Source organism: Erinaceus europaeus, chromosome 18 (genome assembly GCF_950295315.1).
Source record: "Erinaceus europaeus chromosome 18, mEriEur2.1, whole genome shotgun sequence".
Taxonomy (NCBI): Eukaryota; Metazoa; Chordata; class Mammalia; order Eulipotyphla; family Erinaceidae; genus Erinaceus; species Erinaceus europaeus.
This window is the reverse complement of record NC_080179.1, coordinates 25,899,336-25,918,915: the sequence shown is the minus strand read 5'-3', so window position 1 is coordinate 25,918,915 and position 19,580 is coordinate 25,899,336. Positions and strand designations below refer to the sequence as shown.

Sequence of the window (19,580 nt, the reverse complement as noted above, 5' to 3'; positions counted from 1 at the left end):
TGTCTAAAATCTCACTCCCCTAGCTGACCCAGGAAATATTTGAACTAGGTAAAATGAGGAATTCTGTAGATGGGATGAGCTTGGTACATGGAGCCAAGCTCACTTCTGGGTAGAGACACTATAAATCATGTTCCCAGACTTGACTGGCAGTAAGGTAATTAATGTTCATCTGTTAAATAAATAAATATTTAGAGAGAAGAATCACTACATTATAATATTTCATAGTCAGGTATTTGTCGTTGAAAATCAAAATATGAATCCCATATGCAATCAGTCTTTCACCTCTAGTTTACTTTGTACTGTCTTGGGAATTAGCTTAAACAACATTTTTGTGATCTTTGTCTTTCCAAAAGAACCCTCTTGTACAGCAAAAGTAAAAAAAGTATTTGAGATAGCATTTGGAATAAAGATTGAAGTTGAGATTATATTTTGTTTTCTTGAATTACAAATTATAATCTACCATTATGTTTTAAGTGTTTGTGCACTGAATACATCCCCCATAAGTTATTCATTATATTTTAAAATAACTGTATAATGTTTATGTAAACACACTTTACGTATAAAATTATACTGTTAACTCAGACTTAGTTTGATATTCTTTCCATAATAAACTCTGGGAGGATATATATTAAATATGTAAGTGACAAATGCGTCAAAGGTTAGAGGATCAGATGTAAAACACGTAACAAAATTGAAGATTTGCAGATTATGAACCATATGAATCATAAATTTGTGTTGACTTGAAACAGACTGGGATTAGAAAACTCAGTATCAATGAAATAAGGAGGATTTTGTTGTTGCTCTTTAAAACTTGTTGGGTGGTCATATATTTCTTTGAAAGCTATATAAAGGCTGTTATCTCAAAAAAAAAAAAAAAGTCTGAGGAGGTCAGAATCCCCATGCAGAGAGGAAAGGAGGAAGGATTATCACTAGCAGAAAATGAAGGCAGTTTTAGAAACGCTAATTGAAAATCTGGACACTGAGAACTTAATTTATGTCCTAGGGATTTCTAGGAATCAAGATACAACTTGAATGTGAGGATTAGACTTGCTTAGCAAAATAAAGAAAACCTCCAAGGAGCTACTGTAGTGGTGAAAGTTAAAATATAAGCCAGTCAGGTTAAATCTGTTCATATTTGTAAAATTAACTGTTGACTGTCCTAGAAGCTTACAGATGGCTTATAGTTATAAATTTTCTCTAACATAGAAATGTAGTTTTTTTAAAAAATCTCTGATTATAGTATGTTAAAAATGCTTGGAGATGGTGATGATGGGTTTGGGCTCATTTAAGAATTACTTTGCAATTATTATAATAGTTTGTAAGCCATAAAATGGAGCCCTTAATGATAAAAAAATTGGTATTTTAAGCCTGAACTGAGATCTCTATTTCTGATGAAAGATGTGATTTATTTCTTAGAGAAACCCTATCTTCATTAGGAGTTGTTGCATATGAAATTAGGTTGGTTTCTTGATTTTTTTTTTTTTTGGCAGAATAAGTTATGCTTCCCACATTTTTGCCAGGGCATATTTCAAAAATGGAAAATGTTGTTGGTGTGCTTAGTATCTTGTCATGATAGTTAAGTTAAATATGGCTGTATTTTCTAGATAGTAAGCATCTTTTAAAATCAATATTTCTAAAATTTCTTATCACAGCTTTAAATGTGTGTCATGTCAGTTTTTGATTCTAACTTAATGCAGCTCTCTTTTGTTCTGCCTTCATTGCTCATTCCTGTATTCATATGCAAATATTTGATTATTCACTTGTGGCAGATATTCTTTTTAGGCATTGAGAACAACATGGGGAAATTCTACTTTCACATAGTCACATTCATGTATTCATGTTCAAGAGGGGAAAACTTTAAAAATAAATCAAATCCCAGATAGCCATATACACTATTAAGAAAAATACAGCAGTGTAACAAGAGAAGAGAGGCCAGGTGCTGTCTTAGAGGGGACAATAAGGGAAGTGATCTCTGAAAATATACTATTTCAGCATAGGCCCAAAGGAAGTGAGAGGCTTGAGATATGGATCAGTGGGGGAAAGTAAGTGTAAGGAGAGTAGAAAATATGAAGCGTAAGGATCCAAGTTCAAGCCCCCAGCTCCCCACCTGCAGCAGAGTTGCTTCAAGGTGGTGTCTGCCTTTCTCTCCTCCTATTTTCATTTCTCTCTGTCCTATCCAACAACGTCGACATCAATATCAACAATAATAATAACTACAACAATAAAACAAGGGCAACAAAAGGGAATAAATATTTTTTTTAAAAAAATGAAGCTGAAAATGCAACTGGTTTTTTCAAGAATCACCAAGATCAGAGTGATGGAAATAGAGTCAGAAAAGAAGGGATCATGAGCAGTAAGAGAGCATATCAAGGACTCAAGTTGTAGACCACGCTGAAGACATCTAGTCTGAATCAGATGGAGAGAGATTATTGAAGGACTTTAATGGAATAGACTACATGGTTGCTGAAAGAATAGAATGAATAGAATAGAATGCATGGGGTCTGGGAACTGAGGTGGTGATGGTGGGAGCAAGATATTTTGGGAGCCCAAATATTGGTGAATGCTGACAGTAGTTTGCATTATGGTAAAAAAAAAAAAAAAATGAGGAAATGCATTTAGGTGCATTTGCTGATCTGACTAGATTTGCTGAGTAATTGGATAGGATATAAGGGAATCAAAGGACCAGGTGATGGTGCTGGAACACCTGTTTGAATATACACATTATATGAGGAAATCAGCATAATTAAGAAAGGCTTTGTTTAATTATGTAGTGGATTAAGACTTGGATTTTTCTGTTAACTGGGAAATGCAAAAAAAAAAAATCTGGACTGAGAATCAGCTTTTGCATTTTTGTTTCTGCCATTAGTACAAAATGTAGCCTTAGAAAGGGACTAAATTTGCCCATGCCCTGATGGGCTCATTTGCAAAGTGAGAAGGCTTATACTGACTATTCTGTGTTTGGATCACTTACAACTCTAAACTCTGTAAGAATTTGCTTCCAAAACCAATCCAGAAGTGAGTTATGTATTACATAGAATTTTTTTATGAATTTCTTTAAGCAATATGATAATAATTTCTTGTTAATATTGTAGCAATTGCAACTAAAACTGTAAGTACTAACAATGGCTGTTGCAGCGGCTACTTATATATTTGCTAAGGCTAATATTTTATTATCATTGATGTATAAATTACGATGAGATATTTTTTTGATCATCACTATGACTTCACTACACTGGGGCAAGTTTTCCAGAAAGAAAGAGAGAAACAGAGACCAAGCAACAGAGATTAAAAAAAAAAAACAAAAAAAAAACACCACAGCAATGAAGTTTTTCCCAGTGCAGCGGGAACTGGGCTTAAAATTAGTTGCTCCCCTGCTCATGAAGCTTCCCCTCCGCAGGTGAAGACTAGGGGCTTAAATCCAAGTCATCATTCATGGTTACATGTGTGCTCTACTAGATATAATACCACCTGCCCCCCTACTCTTTCTTTCTTTCTTTCTTTCTTTCTTTCTTTCTTTCTTTCTTTCTTTCTTTCTCTCTCTCTCTCTCTCTTTCTTTCTTTCTTTCTTCCTTTCCTTCCTTCCTTCCTCCCTCCCTCCCCCCTCCCTCCCTCCTTCCTTCCTTCCTTCCTTCCTTCCTTCCTTCCTTCCTTCCTTTTTTTCTTTCCTTCCTTCTTCCTTCCTCCCTTTCTCTCTCTCTTTCTTTCTTTCCTTCTTTCTTTCTTTCTTTCTTTCTTTCTTTCTTTCTTTCTTTCTTTCTTTCTTTCTTTCTTTCTTAATGTTTTTTCCCCCCCACCATTTTTAGCTTTGGGACTCTGTGCCTGCATGAATGCACTTTTCCAGTGGCCATTTTTTTCTTTCTTCTATATAGAGTATGAAAGAAAGGGAGTGGAGGAAGAGAAAGAGAGACAGGCAGACAGAGAAAGAGGAGATCCACCGCCTCACTGATTAATGGCTTGTGGGTTTCCCTTGTAGACTTCCCCATGCGGTTACCCGGGGCTCAAACCCAGGTCCTTCTATTTGGTAATATGCATGCTCTACAAATTGAGCTATCTCCTGGCCCGTACAAATTTTATTTTCAGTAGACCAAGCTTACTAAATCGTTAAGAAGTGATCTTAATTCTATTCACATTCATATGATGTCTTCATAGAGATTTAAAAAAAAATCCTGGTTTTTCATGAATAATGGACCTGAGGAAAGAAAGGGAATAACGAATGATTTCCTTTTCCTGTGCTTTCAGTGCTTAAAAGCTGTCACATTATCACATAATTAGAAGTTTGCTAATAAGAGAATTAATAAGTATGGAGGTATCAGATTTAGTCACTAACTCTTCTGGCCTAGAAATATTCATTAATATATTGAAAGTGAACAACCCTACTTTGATTTGAATTCTATATTATTTATGTCAGAAAAACCTTCTCACATAAAACTACCTGCTAATGGAGTGAGCACAGTCTTTTCTTTTGGGGGGAGTAACAAACAGGGCCTGGGTGGTGCTGCACCTGGTTGAGTACATATGTCATAATGAGCAAGAACCCAGGTTCAAGCCCCTGGTCCCCACTTGCAGGGGGAAAGCTTCACAAGTGGTGAAGTAGGACTGCAGATGTCTATCTCTCTCCCTCTCTATCTCCCCTTCCCTTCTCGATTTCTGGCTGTCCCTGTACAATAAAAATAAATAAATGAAAAAAGACAGTAGCACACACTACCCTTACATTTAGTAAGCTAGTGATTAATAGAAATAAGAACTGTATTTCCTAGGAAAACTATTAATTCTACTGCCTTTCTTTTGTAAGAAAACCACATCTCAAAGTATTAAACTTTCTAAAATTCATGTGTTTGGTAAAGGGTGCATCTGAGCCACAGATCAGTGCTTTAAGGTTCATACTAATTCATGCTATCCACATGCTTTAGGGTGTATATGTCAATGCTTTAATTTTCCAAGTTTTAAGTCACAGATTTCAAGACCATTTTCCAGTAGAAACATGGAGAAGTGTTTCATCATCATGTACACAGGGGCTAATAGGTTAGAATCGATCAGAATTTTAACACACATTTTATTTACATAAGGAAATTATTAAATTTAAGGAATGCTTTTTCCTATTATTAGACAAGGTTCACCAGCCTCTTACTTTATGTAGCAAGATTCTTAAATACTGATTCAAGATATTCAAGATTTTCAGCTTCACTATAAGGAAGTAGGGGCAGGGACCCAGACCTTTGGTGGTGGGAATGGTGTTAATCTACACTCTTATTAACAAAAAAAAAAATAAATTAAAAAAAATAAAAATCATAGACTTCTTATAGATAATAACTAGAATTACTGCGGCAATCAATTTGCAAATATCAACTCACTGACTTGCCCAAGGGAAACTATTCAATAATATAATCCTGTATGTCAGTTATGCCTCATGCAATATGGAAAACACCTCTTTGGACATAACACTTTATTAGTTTTGACTTACTGGGCATTGATTATAGTTTACATAATTAATTTTGAAATGTACATTTTACCATTTTTGCTGCTATGTTATTTTGGGGGCTTGGTGTCAGCATAATGACTCCACTGCTCCTAGTGGCCATTGTTTCTGTTTTTCTTTGATGGAGTATGAGAGATAGAGAGAGGTAGAGCAAAAGGGAGAGACAGCACAGCACTAAACCCAGGTCTCTTTGCACAGTCCTGTGTGCTCTACTAGGTGTGCCAACACTTGGCCCCATGTATTTTACTTTCCTTTCTTTTGTTTGTTTTACAGAAGCATTGCTCAGTTTTGGCTGAAGGTGGTGCCAGGGATTGAACCTGGGACCTCAAGTGCTTCCAATATGAAAATCTGTTGCATTACATAGTGCTACCTCCCTGGCCTACTTTATTTTTTAATATATATATATATATATATATATATATATATATTTACATACACTTAAGGGCTACTATTACAGAGATCAAATAAGCTTCAAAAGTCATAGAAACATAACATGACCTATTATGTGGCTTAAGGTCATAAGGCTACTAATTTTCTGTTTACACTTGTGCATGCTCTCACTTAAAAACCAGAAACTTTTGTAGTCAATATATGTGAAAATAAATTTATACTGTATTTAGTTGTGTATCAATAGCTACATAATCAATAATTATAAAGTATAAAATTAATTTTATTTGAAATAAACAAGTTGCAAAATTAATTTTATTCTATTGGAAACTGACAATGTCTTAAATGGTAAGATTAGCGTAGTAAATACTCTAAACATGATTCCTAGAACCGCATATATTTAGCAATCTCATAGAAATGATCAACATTGGGAGTCGTGCGGTACCACAGCAGGTTAAGCACAGGTGCGTAAAGTGCAAGGACCAGTGTAAAGATCCCGGTTCGAGCCCCCGGCTCTCCAACTGCAGGGGAGTCAATTCACAGGCAGTGAAGCAGGTCTGCAGGTGTCTTTCTCTCCCTCTCTGTCTTCCCCTTCTTTCTCCATTTCTTTCTGTCCTATCCAACAACAATTACATCAATAACAACAACAGTAATAACTACAACAATAAAACAAGGTCAACAAAAGGGAATAAATGCATAAATATTAAAAAAGAAATGATCAACATCAAAATGAGTCATTAGAGGATTAATATAAGGTGCTACAGATATAAATAGATCAAATGCTGTTGTAAACAACTTTGTAAGGGGCCGGGTGGTGGTGCACTGGGTTGAGTGCACATGTTGCAATGAGCAAGAATCCAGGTTCAAGACCCTGGTCCCCACCTGCAGGAGGAAGCTTTGCAGGTGGTGAAGCAAGGCTGCAGGTGTCTCTCTGTCTCTGTCACCCACTTCCTTCTTGATTTCTGGCTGTCTCTATCCAATAAATAATGATAAAACAAAAAAACAACTTTCTACTAGAAACAGGTTTTTAATCTGGTTCCTAAAGAAAAAGTTTGAGTTGGACAGGTTAAAGTAGAAAGAATGTTCAAAATGAAAAAGCAGCATTTCAAAGACCTTAATCTGAGAAGAAAAATATTTCATTGATGACTTAAAAACACTTACAAAAATATTGAGCTAGGGCAAATTCAATGAACAGTAAATAATATAAAGTGGGGTGGGGAGTGCCATGCAGTGTCATATTTAGTTGAGTGCACATGTGACAAAGCACAAGGACCTGGGTTCAAACCCTCGGGCCCCACCTATATGGAGAGAGGTTCAAAGCAGTGAAAGGCAGTTGCAGTTGTCTCTCTTTCTACCTCTTTTGCTATCTCATCCTCCCCTCTCAATTTCTTTCTAGCCTATCAAATAAAAAAAAAAATTCAAATCATAAAAAAATAAAAAGCGTGATCCAGGAAGTGGCACAGTGGATAAAGCATTGGGCTTTCAAGCATGAGGTCTTGAGTTCAATTCCCAACAGCACATGTACCAGAGTGATAGCTGGTTCTTTCTCTCCTCCTATCTTTCTCAGGAATAAATAAATAATTTAAAAATAAATACATAAATAAATAAATAATAAAAAGGATATAAAACTAGAGAAGAGTTTATCCATCTAGCATCTTTTAAAAAATATATTTTATTTTCCCTTTTGTTGCCCTTGTTTTTTTATTCTTGTTGTAGTTATTGTTGTTGTTATTGATGTCGTCATTGTTAGATAGGACAGAGAAAAATAGAGAGAGGAGGGGAAGACAGAGAGCAGGAGAGGAAGATAGACACCTGTAGACCTGCTTCACCGCCTGTGAAGTGACTCCCCTGCAGGTGGGGAGCCAGGGGCACCAACCAGGATCCTTATGCCCATCCTTGTGCTTTGCTGCACGTGCACTTAACCTGCTGTACTACTGCCCAACTCCCCCACCTAGCATCTTGACTATGTTGAAACATTTTATCACCATAATCTTGCCAGTAATAGATAGCTATTGAAATTGCCCAAATTATATTTATAAAGTTTGTTTTGATGTGGTATATAGAATGATTTGAAGGGACTAAAACAATTTATAAAATGATTTGAAGGGTGTATAAAATGATTTGAAGGGTGTATAAAATTATTTGAAGGGATTAAGAAAAAATGGCTTGGCAGAAGCTATAGTAATGTAGCATGGCCCTAACGGACATTGCAGTCATGTACTTCTGTGGACATGGAAAAAATTATACTGAGTTTAGTAATGGCATGAAGAAATGTCAAAATGTTTGCTAAGTTGACTATGAAGATTTAGGGAGAAAGAAAAAAGTCACTTCTATACTCCTGGCTAGATCATGGAGCACTTCCTAAGATACAGAGATATCAACGGAACAGTGTTTGAGGGAATTGGAATTATGGATGAAATACTTGAGTCCAACTTTGGAACTCTAAACTCTTAAAATAATTTTGAAATAAGTGGAGGTATCATCTAGACAAGTGGATGTGTTGAACTCAGAAGACAAATCTAGCTTGGCAAATGCTATTTGAGCTAGGTAGGTTGAGTAATGTTACCTGAAGTTAAGTTCACTGGTGAACTCTACTAGACCAAGTACAGCAGTAGAAGGAAAAAATGACTAAGCATACTGTCTCTCTTTCTTTTCAAAAACTAAAATACTATTTAATTCTTAAAAAGATTATGTGAGTGGTGTGAGAAAACCAGGAAACAGAGCTCTTGAAAGAAAAGGGAAAGAATATGTGGGTGGTCAGGGGGAACATCCTTGTTAAATGCTCTTGAAAATGGACAGCAAATAAGAAGTCAAAGACATCCTTCTGTTTGTGGTGAAGAACCATGGAAAATTTGACATCTTTAGAAAGGAAAACAAGAAAGCTCAGGATGTGAAAGCTGCCTAAGGACATGAAAAGATACAAATGTTTAAGAAGTTTGACTGTGAAATAGAAAGGGAAAAAAAAAGCACAGTAAATAGGTGAAAAGGACTATGGGATACAGGTAGTCCTTTTTTTTTTCTGGGAAAAAGTTAAAAAAATGTGTCTGTGCCAATAAAAAGAAACCAGTGAATAGGAGATATTAAAAGTAAGAAGGAGAGGGGAGTTGGGTGGTAGCGCAGCTAGTTAAGCCCATACGGTGCAAACCACAAGGACCCATGTAAGGATCCTGGTTTGAGCCCCCAGCTCCCACTTACAGGGAAGTTGCTTCACAAGTGGTGAAGCAGGTCTGCAGGTGTCTATCTTTCTCTCCCCCTCTCTGTCTTCCCCTCCTCTCTCCATTTCTCTCTGTCCTATCCAACAACAATGACATCAATAATAACAATAATAACTACAGCAATTAAAAAAAAACGTAAGAGGAGAAAGAGATTACTGAGGGTTTCTGGAAAGGCGGAACACATCTACAGTGTGTAGATATTATTTCAATGAAGTAAGAAATAAACTCATCAATTCAAGATGGACAGGGAAGGAAGAAAAAAGTTGGAGATCAGGAGCTAGTAAGTAATGCTAGTCATTGTAGAGTAGGAGTCAGAGCAAAGTAAAGACTGCAATGAGAATGTTCAAGGTTGGGAACCATGCAATTACTGTTACCACCAGTCTTGCTTAGGGGTCTTACCTCATCAGAACAGCCTACTTGGGTGGCATACACAATGAATCTTCTTATTTTATATACCATTAAAAAGTCATCTTTAATTTTATTTTCGTTTTGATTTTAGCTATGAAGGAAACATAGGTTTCTTCTTTAAAATGGAATTTTTTCAAAATTATTTTGTATTGTTTTCATATTGATTGACAAAAATATAGGGTAAGACTGGTATAGTTTCAAATGGTATTTCCTTTCTTTTTTAATTTATTTTATTTATTTTCCCTTTTGTTGCCCTTGTTGTTTATTTATTGTTGATGTTGTTGTTGTTGTTGTTGTTGGATAGGACAGAGAGAAATGGAGAGGGGAGGGGAAGTCAGGGGGAGAGAAAGATAACACAGCAGGTTAAGTGCACATGTTGCGAAGCTCAAGGGCCAGTGTAAGAATCCCAGTTCAAGCCACCGACTCCCCACCTTCAGGAGGGTCGCTTCACGAGTGGTGAAGCAAGTCTACAGGTGTCTATCTCTCCCCCTCTCTGTCTTCCCCTACTTTTTCCATTTCTCTCTGTCCTATCCAACAACGACAGCAATAACAACAATAATAATAACCACAACAACGATAAAAAAAACAACAACAAGGGCAACAAAAGGGAAAAAATAGCGTCCAGGAGCAGTGGACTCGTGCTGCAGGCACAGAGCCCCGGCAATAACCTTAGAAGGAAAGAAAGAAAGAAAGAAAGAAAGAAAGAGAGAAAGAAAGAAAGAAAGTTTACAGCTTAATTCAATAGTGGTTCTTCATTGTCCATTTTACTGTACTTGAAATGATGTTGAGGGCCAGGTGGTGGTGCACCTGGTTGAGCACACATGTTACAGTGCACAAGGACCCAGGTCCGAGCCCCCAGTCCCCACCTGCAGGGGGAATGCTTTGCAAGAGGTGAAGCAGTGTTGTAGGTGTCTCTCTGTTTCTCCTCTATCACCCTCTTCCCTCTTGATTTCTGGCTGTCTCTATCCAGTAAATAAAAAATTAAGTATAATAAAAAAAAATTTTTTTAAAGAAATGATGTTGAAAGTTTCTTATGTGTAAGTAATATAAAAAATTATAAGGATAAAATGGATATGAATGATTATAAGGATAAAGGGAATATGAATAACATTTATTTTCTTGGATTTTTATAAATGTATGTAAATCTACCTTAAGAAATACAGCCACTGTTCTTTTGTATAACTTCCACTAAAATCTTCTTGTGTTGTTCATAAAATATGAGTCATCTCATTGATTGAACTACCAAATAATTTCTTACAACTTTTTGTTATTGATTTTCATTATAAAAGAAAGTGAACATAGTTGACTATGTCTTCAAAGACAGAGTGAGGTACGGAGAAACAAAACATGTTGGTTATAAGCAGGTCTTCTCTATGGTTCAGGAGGTTAGGAAGCAGTTTATTGAGCACCTACTGTGTGCCAGATAGATTAAGTTTTAGGAAATGTAACATAATTTAACTAATTTGATCCTCATGGGAAAATTGTGAAATAGTTACCTTTTTCTCTCATTTATAGCAAAATCAATCCAGGTCAGAGAACTCAATCAACAATTTGCAATAATCACAAACCCAAGAAATACCAGCAATAACACATCACCATTTTCTACTGTTCAGAACTTTATAAGCAATTACAGAATATTGTACACTCCATTAAGAATCCTCAGACATTCTTTCAGGGTGTCCCTTAGAATGAAGTTATAATGTATATAATTAGTTACTTGAATTTTCTTATTGAATTTTTGTCAGAGTTTACATACATGCTGAGTTTGTAGTTCACTTGTCCAAGAGAGTCTGGTAAGGGTGAGGTGTATAATAGCAAAATAGAAGACTCTGGTCTAGAGAAAGAGAGGGGAGAACATTGGGTCTCCAGGACATGATGGCAGAGACTTACTTAGGTCAGTGGTGGGAGTGGTGTGTAGATACCTATTTGGGGGGAGATAAGAAAATCTACTCATGTCAACACCTGTCCTCTGAACCATTATTTCCCAAGTAAAATAGTTTGGAAACATTTTTTTAAGTTTAAACTCATAAATCACTCACCAAAGAATCCATTTATTTCCATTTAATCTTTTGAATTAATTGAAGCACCTAAATAATCTCAAAACAATAAATAATGTGACTTGATATGTTTGACGAGGGGGTGTTGAATTATATAAATAAAAGAAACAAGTTCAATGACAAGGTAATGAGGTGGGGGGCATAGCACAATGGTTCTGCAGAATACTTTCATGCCTGATGCACTTCAGGTCTGAGGTTCAATCCCCATCAATGTAAAAAACCAGATCTGAGCAGTGCTCTAATAAAAATAAATGACTTACTAAAAATCAATCTTTAAAAAATTGAGATAATAAGGACTAAGTCTTGTATCTTCGTGATGGTGAAAATCATAGTGGGAGATGAAAGTGAGATTTTTCCTATTAAACTTTTGTTTTCCTTGACACCACTCTTCTACTTTATTCAATGTGCTCATTATGTGCACTATTCTTACCAACTGTGTATTCATGACCATGAGTAACCCTCCAGACTGGACAAAGAATGTGGAGTAAGTAGAGCACTTTTTTTTTATATTGTCACTCTGTTTAACTTTATATCAAACGATTAACATGTTATTACTTTCTTTAGCAAATCATACTTTTAGTAGCTGCACTAAACCAGATAAGTTTAGAAACTACACATAGTTTACTTCTTTTCTAATGCTTATCAGTTATCATCTGATTTCTTTCTTTCTTTATATTGAATAAGGGAGAGAGAAACTGAGAGGGAAGGAAGGAAAATAGGGAGAGAGAAACATCTGTAGAACTTCTTCACTGTTCATGAAGCTTCCTCCAGGTGGTGGGGACCAGGGCTTTGAACTAGGGTCCCTGTATACTGTAATGTGTGCACTCAACCAGGTGCACTACCACCTGGCCCATTCTAATGGTTATTTTTTTCTCTAATATATATGTTTCATGACTTATAATGATTCATACTTTACTAAATATAAACATTCCACTTATTTTTATTAATATCTATTAAACCAGTCCAAAAATCTAGATATTATTTCATGTTATTATGTGTTCTAGATATTATCTTCATGTTATTTTGACTTTCAGATTAACTAATGCAGAAAGTGCAGTGTTCACTGAGTTATAAACAGTGAAAATATCTCCCATAAAGTAGTATTTATTTTTGCTTATCTTATAACATACGAAGACTGGTGTGTAGAATCTCTAAATTTTGTTTAAGCCTCATATAAAAGATACGTACTTCAGTTATTTAGCACATCTCTAATATAGGTTTGGCTATTTTCTTTCAGGTACACCTTTACCGGAATTTATACTTTTGAATCACTTATAAAAATACTTGCAAGGGGTTTTTGTCTAGAAGATTTTACATTTCTACGGGATCCATGGAATTGGTTGGATTTTACAGTGATTACGTTTGCGTAAGTATCTTAATACATCTTCCATCTTGGAAAAGTAAATCATCGGTGGGAACTTATATTGAATTTCTCCTTGATGACTTCCCTTGACAGGCCAAACATCTTTCTTACTTATCATATGAATTTAGAATATTTTCCTTATCAGATTATGCACTTAGGAAAATGTAGGGATTACCATAGTCAACTCAAATTACAGTGGTTTCCATTAGTGAATAAAGTGATAAAATTTCCCAAGTAACAGGTTAAAATTGACAACAGTGCCATTTTCCTCTTAATTGGAAAATCTGGTGGCAACACCCATTGAAGTTGAGAAGGTCTTGATATAAGACCAATAGACTTAGATTTCCCTAGATTCTGAATAACTCTGGTTTAATTCTACAGGTATGTAACAGAATTTGTAAACCTAGGCAATGTTTCAGCTCTTCGAACTTTCAGAGTCTTGAGAGCTTTGAAAACTATTTCTGTAATTCCAGGTAAGAAGAAACTGGTATAAGGTGGTAGGCCCCTTATATCTCCAACTGTTTCTTGTGTTGTTATTGTGTTTGTGTGTGAACTCCCTATTACAGATATGTGACAGAATTTGTGGACCTGGGCAATGTCTCAGCACTGAGAACATTCAGAGTTCTCCGAGCATTGAAAACAATTTCAGTCATTCCAGGTGAGAGTTAGGTTAAACACTGAGGCTGACTTTAGCTGCATTGGTGCTGCAATCACAGCTTTTGTGCATAAGCCTTGATGCTTGTATCTTAATGTGAATAAGTATGTCAACAAGCAAGAATCAGTACATCATTATTTCGGATGGATTTGATTCTTGCTTTTACTGGGTGCTTTTGAAAAACTGTTCTAAATCAGCCTTTGAGTTTAACAAGTGTTTGCATGAGGCACTTGCAGTAACAGGCTACTTGGTTTGCATCCTTTAACATCAAGCTTTTCGCATAGAAGCTCAACTATGAGACATTCAAACTGATTTGACCATATAGGTCAAAATTTGGCAATTAACTTACCTGCAGATTAATAAAAGAGAAAGGATAGCATGAGTGCTGCATGGAGCTCAGTTTTCAGATGTCTTCCTTTTTTAACCCAGACACGTTTGCAGAATTGACAAACATCAAACTTTGTAATTCTGGGACTTCAAGTGTTTCTACTACTGTTTTCTTATAGATTTTTTTTTTCTAAAACCTGCAAGCGGTTAGGGAGTAAGACATCTGCAAAAAAGAAAAAAAAAAGAAAAATATTTACACAAGGTTGATGTTTAAGCATGAATAACAAAAGTCATCTCTTTTGCTCTAAGGAGCGTTTGAAAATACAATTTTGATTCATTTCCATTCACAGTTTTCTAATAAATATACAGATTCTGCTTTCATTCATTTTCACCAGCTAGCAGGCTTTTCATGAAAATGTTGATCAGTCACAAGCATTAAACTAATGTTGCTGACATTCTGCATGACACATTTATTTTCCAGGAGAAGTTCATGATGTTTTAATAGATAAAGTAGCTGTTGAGTAGTATATTTAAATTCTCCCTCTGCTTTCACCTATAGGTCTAAAGACCATTGTGGGGGCCCTGATCCAGTCAGTGAAGAAGCTCTCAGATGTGATGATCCTGACTGTCTTCTGCCTAAGTGTGTTTGCACTAATAGGACTACAGCTATTTATGGGCAATCTACGGAATAAATGTTTGCAGTGGCCCCCAGATAATTCTTCCTTTGAATTAAATGTCACTTCCTTTTTTAATAACTCATTAGATGGGAATGGTACCACTTTCAATAGGACAGTGAGCATGTTTAACTGGGATGAATATATTGAGGACAAAAGTAAGTATATTCTATTAAACATTAAGTTATATAGTCCTTAACTACTTAGGGGGAAAGGATGTGTCTTACCTGATAGTGTGTGTTTTGCTATGTGTGGCCCAGCTTCAAGCCCTGGCTCCATGTGGTGGATGCCATGGCTGCGGGGGAAGCTCTGGTACTTCAGTTCCTCTCTCTCTCTCTCTCTCTCTCTCTCTCCATGAAAAAGTAGCCCAAGCACAGTGAAATTACACATTTATGAAGCTCTGGCTCCACACACAAAAAAACCAAAAGAGTAAACCTTTTTTTTTTTTTTACTTGCCATCAGAGTTATTGCTGGGGTTCATTATCTGCATAACAAATCCATTACTCCTGGTAGCCACGTTTTTTCTTTTCTTTTTTTTTTTCCTTTCACTTATTTGATATGACAGGATTAATTGCAATTGAGGGGGGAAAAGGAAGTTGAAAAGAGAGAAAAAGATAACCGCAGCACTGCTTTTCACACACCACCACCTCCAGGTGGGGACTGGGAACTTGAACCCACTACTAAGTATTTTTTTATTTTAAAGATTAAAGGTTACAAGGTAATTACTTACGTTGTGAGACGAAGATCTAAAATGTTTTCAGAAAGTATGATTCAAGCAGGGATAAGCTCACACAGCAGACTACAGACCTTGCTCAGCATGAAGCCCTGGGGTAGAGGCCAGGCATCACATGGAAACACTGCAAATGTGAACATGGGAGATCCGTGGTTGGTGACACTACATTATAGTGTCTCTTCTAACACACTACCTCTTCTCTCTCCCCTCTCTCTTTCTCTCCTCAAAATAAATTAATTTTAAAAAATGAAATAAACTGTTCAGTGAGGCTATTTGGTAGTGGTATAACCCATCACAAGACTACGGGTTCATTCCCAGGTGTTGCCTGAAGTAGAAAATACGATTTCCATTCCTATATATTATAGTAATGCTTTTTCTATAGACCATAGTTATTCATAAATATGGTTATAACAGGGGAGTCAGGTGGGCGGTGGCGCAGCAGGTTAAGTGCAGATGGCGCAAAGCACAAGGACCGACATAAGAATCCCTGTTCAAGCCCCTGGCTCCCCAACTGCAGGGGAGTCGCTTGACAAGCGGTGAAGCAGGTCTACAGATGTCTTTCTCTCCCACTCTTTATCTCCCTCTCCTCTCTCCATTTCTCTCTGTCCTATCCAACAATGACAACATCAATAACTACAACAATAAAACAAGGGCAACAAAAGGGAATGCATAAATAAATATTTAAAAGGGGGGAATATATGGTTATAACCATCTTTGTGAGGTAAATGAGTGTGTATTTTTATGTGAGTATGTAAATATTGACATATATATTTTGTGACCCTATTTCCTGAGACCACTTTGTAAAACTAAAGCTATATGTAAGTGTAGCCTAAGAGATGAAGCTAGTACATATGCTTTGAAGAGATACATCTCTAATGAAAAGTGTTTATCATATTCGCTGGGGCTCGGTGCTGGCAGTACAAATCTGCTGCTTCTGATGTTTTGCTTTGTTTTGTTTCTATATTCGATAGGACAGAGAGAAATGGAGAGGGAAGGGGGAGAAAGATAGACACCTGCAGATCAGCTTCACTGCTTGAGCAGCGACCCCCACCCTCTGCAGGTGGGGATCCCAGAGGCTCCAACCCAGGTTCTTGCACCTAGTACTATGTGTATTTAACCCCATGTGCCGCCACCCAGCCCCATCTTATTCATTTAAAAGACAACAGCCAAGCAAAACTTATTTATACAATTATAGAAAACAAACACCTATGCCCACATTTCAAAGGAAATTAAAACCAGCTGGAATTCTTTTTTTTTTTTTTGTCTGTTTTGTTTTGTTCTGAGTCCAAACAAAATGTGTTGGTAAAGAAAGTAACGTATTATTTGTGTTGAGGCACTTAAAAAGTGATAAAACTGCCCTTTCTTTTACTTTTGTTGTGCCAAGCCATTTTTTGTTGTTATTTCTGGGGTTTTGACTGACTCTTTCAAATAGATAATCTGAAACACAGAAATAGAAGGAAAGGCACCCCAGCACCTAAGCTTCCCTCAGTGCAGTGAAATCAGGCCCAAATTTGGGTCACGCTCATGACAAAGTGACCGCACTGTCCATGTGACCTATCTTGCTGATCCTCAACTTGAAGTTGTATTTGTAATACATGCTAATATGAGAATACCACAGTTGTTCCTTCTTTTGGAGCTTTCTCTTTTGTAAAACAAAACCTTTAGACATATTTAAAGGAAAACATGTTTTAATATTTGCTTAGTATTGTCATATTAAAATATTTCACATAATAATTATTACACATTATATTTTATTTATTTCGTCATGTTTACCTAAGCACAGTAACTGATTTGTTTTGGAGGTATTTTTCTAATAATTCTTTTTATTGCTTCCTCAAATAGGTCACTTTTACTTTTTGGAAGGACAAAACGATGCACTGCTTTGTGGCAACAGCTCAGATGCAGGGTAAATGATGTTTCATATTGACTCTCAGCCTGCTCTGCTTCCCCAGCCTCAGTAACCTGCCATCCCCCACTCACTCTTCATTCAAACCCCTCCATAATTCCACTTCACGCTGACTCTCAAAATAGCTCGGATAAGTGTGGATTCTCACCTCCTTCACATACTCATCTGCAACAATTATTTTCCCATACTAGGTCACAGCAAGTCTTTCAAATTGTTTCAGTAAAAAAAAAAAAAAAAAAAAAAGTAGAAGAAAAGCAGTATATATACATAAGAAACTTAATAGAATTCATAAGCATGTACTTTTATAAGCTTGGCATATTATGTATGCTAATGTGGTCTCAATGGCTTAAAATATAACATCTAAAGATAACAGTATCTGTGCTATGGTGTGTGAATGTCTACCTTATTTTAGTAAGGTAGTTAAGAGTACAGATAAGAAAGTTAGAATGGAGTCAAACCCTAACTCCACCATTTAATATCACTTCTCCTTGCTTTACTCTTCTTATGTGACAAATGAGTATAATAAGATTCCTGCAGGATAAACTGAATTGATGGACATATATCTAATACAGCATCTAATAGATACCTTTAATTTTTACGACTGACTTCATCTGAATGCCTGTAAAGATGATTGTACCTTGTCAGTAAATATTGTACCAAAATACAAGAGTAAAATTCAGAGAAATTCTTACTCATTTGGCAATATTTTAGAAGTCCAATACTCTTACAATGGAAGATAATAACGTGGTTACTTGTATCTAATACGTGTTGCAAAATTTATAGTGGTAACAGACTTTGTATTTGGAGCCTCTGATAAGGATTATACTGTTTTTGTTTTTATTTCTAGATTCCAGTAATAAGTAAAACAAAATTTTGATTTGTCGAAGTTATACTGTGTGTTTAATGCTTGCACGTTAGCAGGGCAGGTTCTGTTACTAACCCTTTCTTACCTATGAGGTGTCTGAAGACTAACAAGGTGAGCCTACTTGCCTAAGATCAATATTGAGGTCAGGCATGATCACCACCAGTCCTATAACCATGCAAAATCATTTCCTCCTTTCACTGTGCCCATCACCTTTCTTTTCTTCATTCTCCTTCATGTCCAGGAATCCCAAATGATATTAATTATGATATAATTGCCTTTATATAGAAACATGATAACTATTATAATGACAACTATGAATCACAAAAGAATCCACAAATAGACTTAATAGATTCTGTTATTATGTAAATCAGCCCACATAGTGTTTGCCAAAGCATTAGGTAAGATGAGAGAAATCTCCTTTACTTACTGTTTAATAAAACAGACTCTTATCTCTGTAAAAACAGGAAAGCTAGCTAGAAGACTTGAAGTTACTGACTTCCTCTTTTCTTTCACTTAATTGCAGCCAGTGTCCAGAAGGATACATCTGTGTGAAGGCTGGTCGAAACCCCAACTATGGCTACACAAGCTTTGACACCTTCAGTTGGGCTTTCTTATCCTTATTTCGTCTCATGACTCAAGACTTCTGGGAAAATCTTTATCAGCTGGTGAGAACAAGATAAAAAATGATTCTTCTGGGAAGAATGAAAGACTAAGAGAACTACAGTACAGTGCATTATTATTTAGCTGTGAACTCATAGCATCCTATATAAGATTTAATAAAGTTTCTCCTCTGATTTTTCAGACCCTACGTGCTGCTGGAAAAACATACATGATATTTTTTGTGCTTGTAATCTTCCTGGGTTCATTCTACCTTATAAATTTAATCCTGGCTGTAGTGGCCATGGCCTATGAGGAACAGAATCAAGCAACACTTGAAGAGGCAGAACAAAAAGAAGCTGAATTCCAGCAAATGCTTGAACAGTTAAAAAAACAACAAGAAGAAGCACAGGTATGGTAAGCAGGCATACAGCTCTCTGTGTTTGCTTACCTCAATTTTCAGAATGCCCTATTTCGGTCAGTGATGGTACTGTGTAAATTTGCATTCCGAATGTCACGCGTCTTTAGGAACTGTCAGGAGCCTGCCTGGTTTTACTATAAACTGTTATTTTTGACAGTTTCCATCAGTAGCAATGGCATAAAAATATTATGCTTGTTATATAAAAGGATAAAATATTAGATTGCTTTCTTGCCATTGTTTTCGCCCTTATTTACTCAGGCTCATAAGGAGATCTACATTTCTTCAAAGTATTTTCTTAATCTCTTATAGAAGATATAAATTCAGCTGTAGTCGTTTCCTCATTACTTTCTTCTTAGTTACTGAGGTAGGCAAAGACAGATAATTTGAATCAAAATAAGAAAATTGTTTCTGAAAGTCTGAAAAAACAGAGTTGTTTTGATATTTATTTTCTCCTTGTTTACTGTCTAGAGTACATGGTTGTAGATTTCATAAGGAG

General features: G+C 36.1%; 1 protein-coding gene across 1 annotated transcript in view; it reads left to right on the top strand.

Annotated features, from left to right (window-relative positions):
- SCN2A (sodium voltage-gated channel alpha subunit 2) overlaps window positions 1-19,580 on the top strand; it is a 187,083-nt gene that overhangs the window by 61,454 nt on the left and 106,049 nt on the right. The window contains exons 4-10 of the mRNA XM_060177783.1: window positions 11,938-12,027; window positions 12,781-12,909; window positions 13,288-13,379; window positions 14,448-14,720; window positions 17,138-17,201; window positions 18,590-18,731; window positions 18,869-19,075. Coding sequence (XP_060033766.1) covers window positions 11,938-12,027; window positions 12,781-12,909; window positions 13,288-13,379; window positions 14,448-14,720; window positions 17,138-17,201; window positions 18,590-18,731; window positions 18,869-19,075 — 997 coding nt within the window. The remainder of the gene's footprint in view (window positions 1-11,937; window positions 12,028-12,780; window positions 12,910-13,287; window positions 13,380-14,447; window positions 14,721-17,137; window positions 17,202-18,589; window positions 18,732-18,868; window positions 19,076-19,580) is intronic.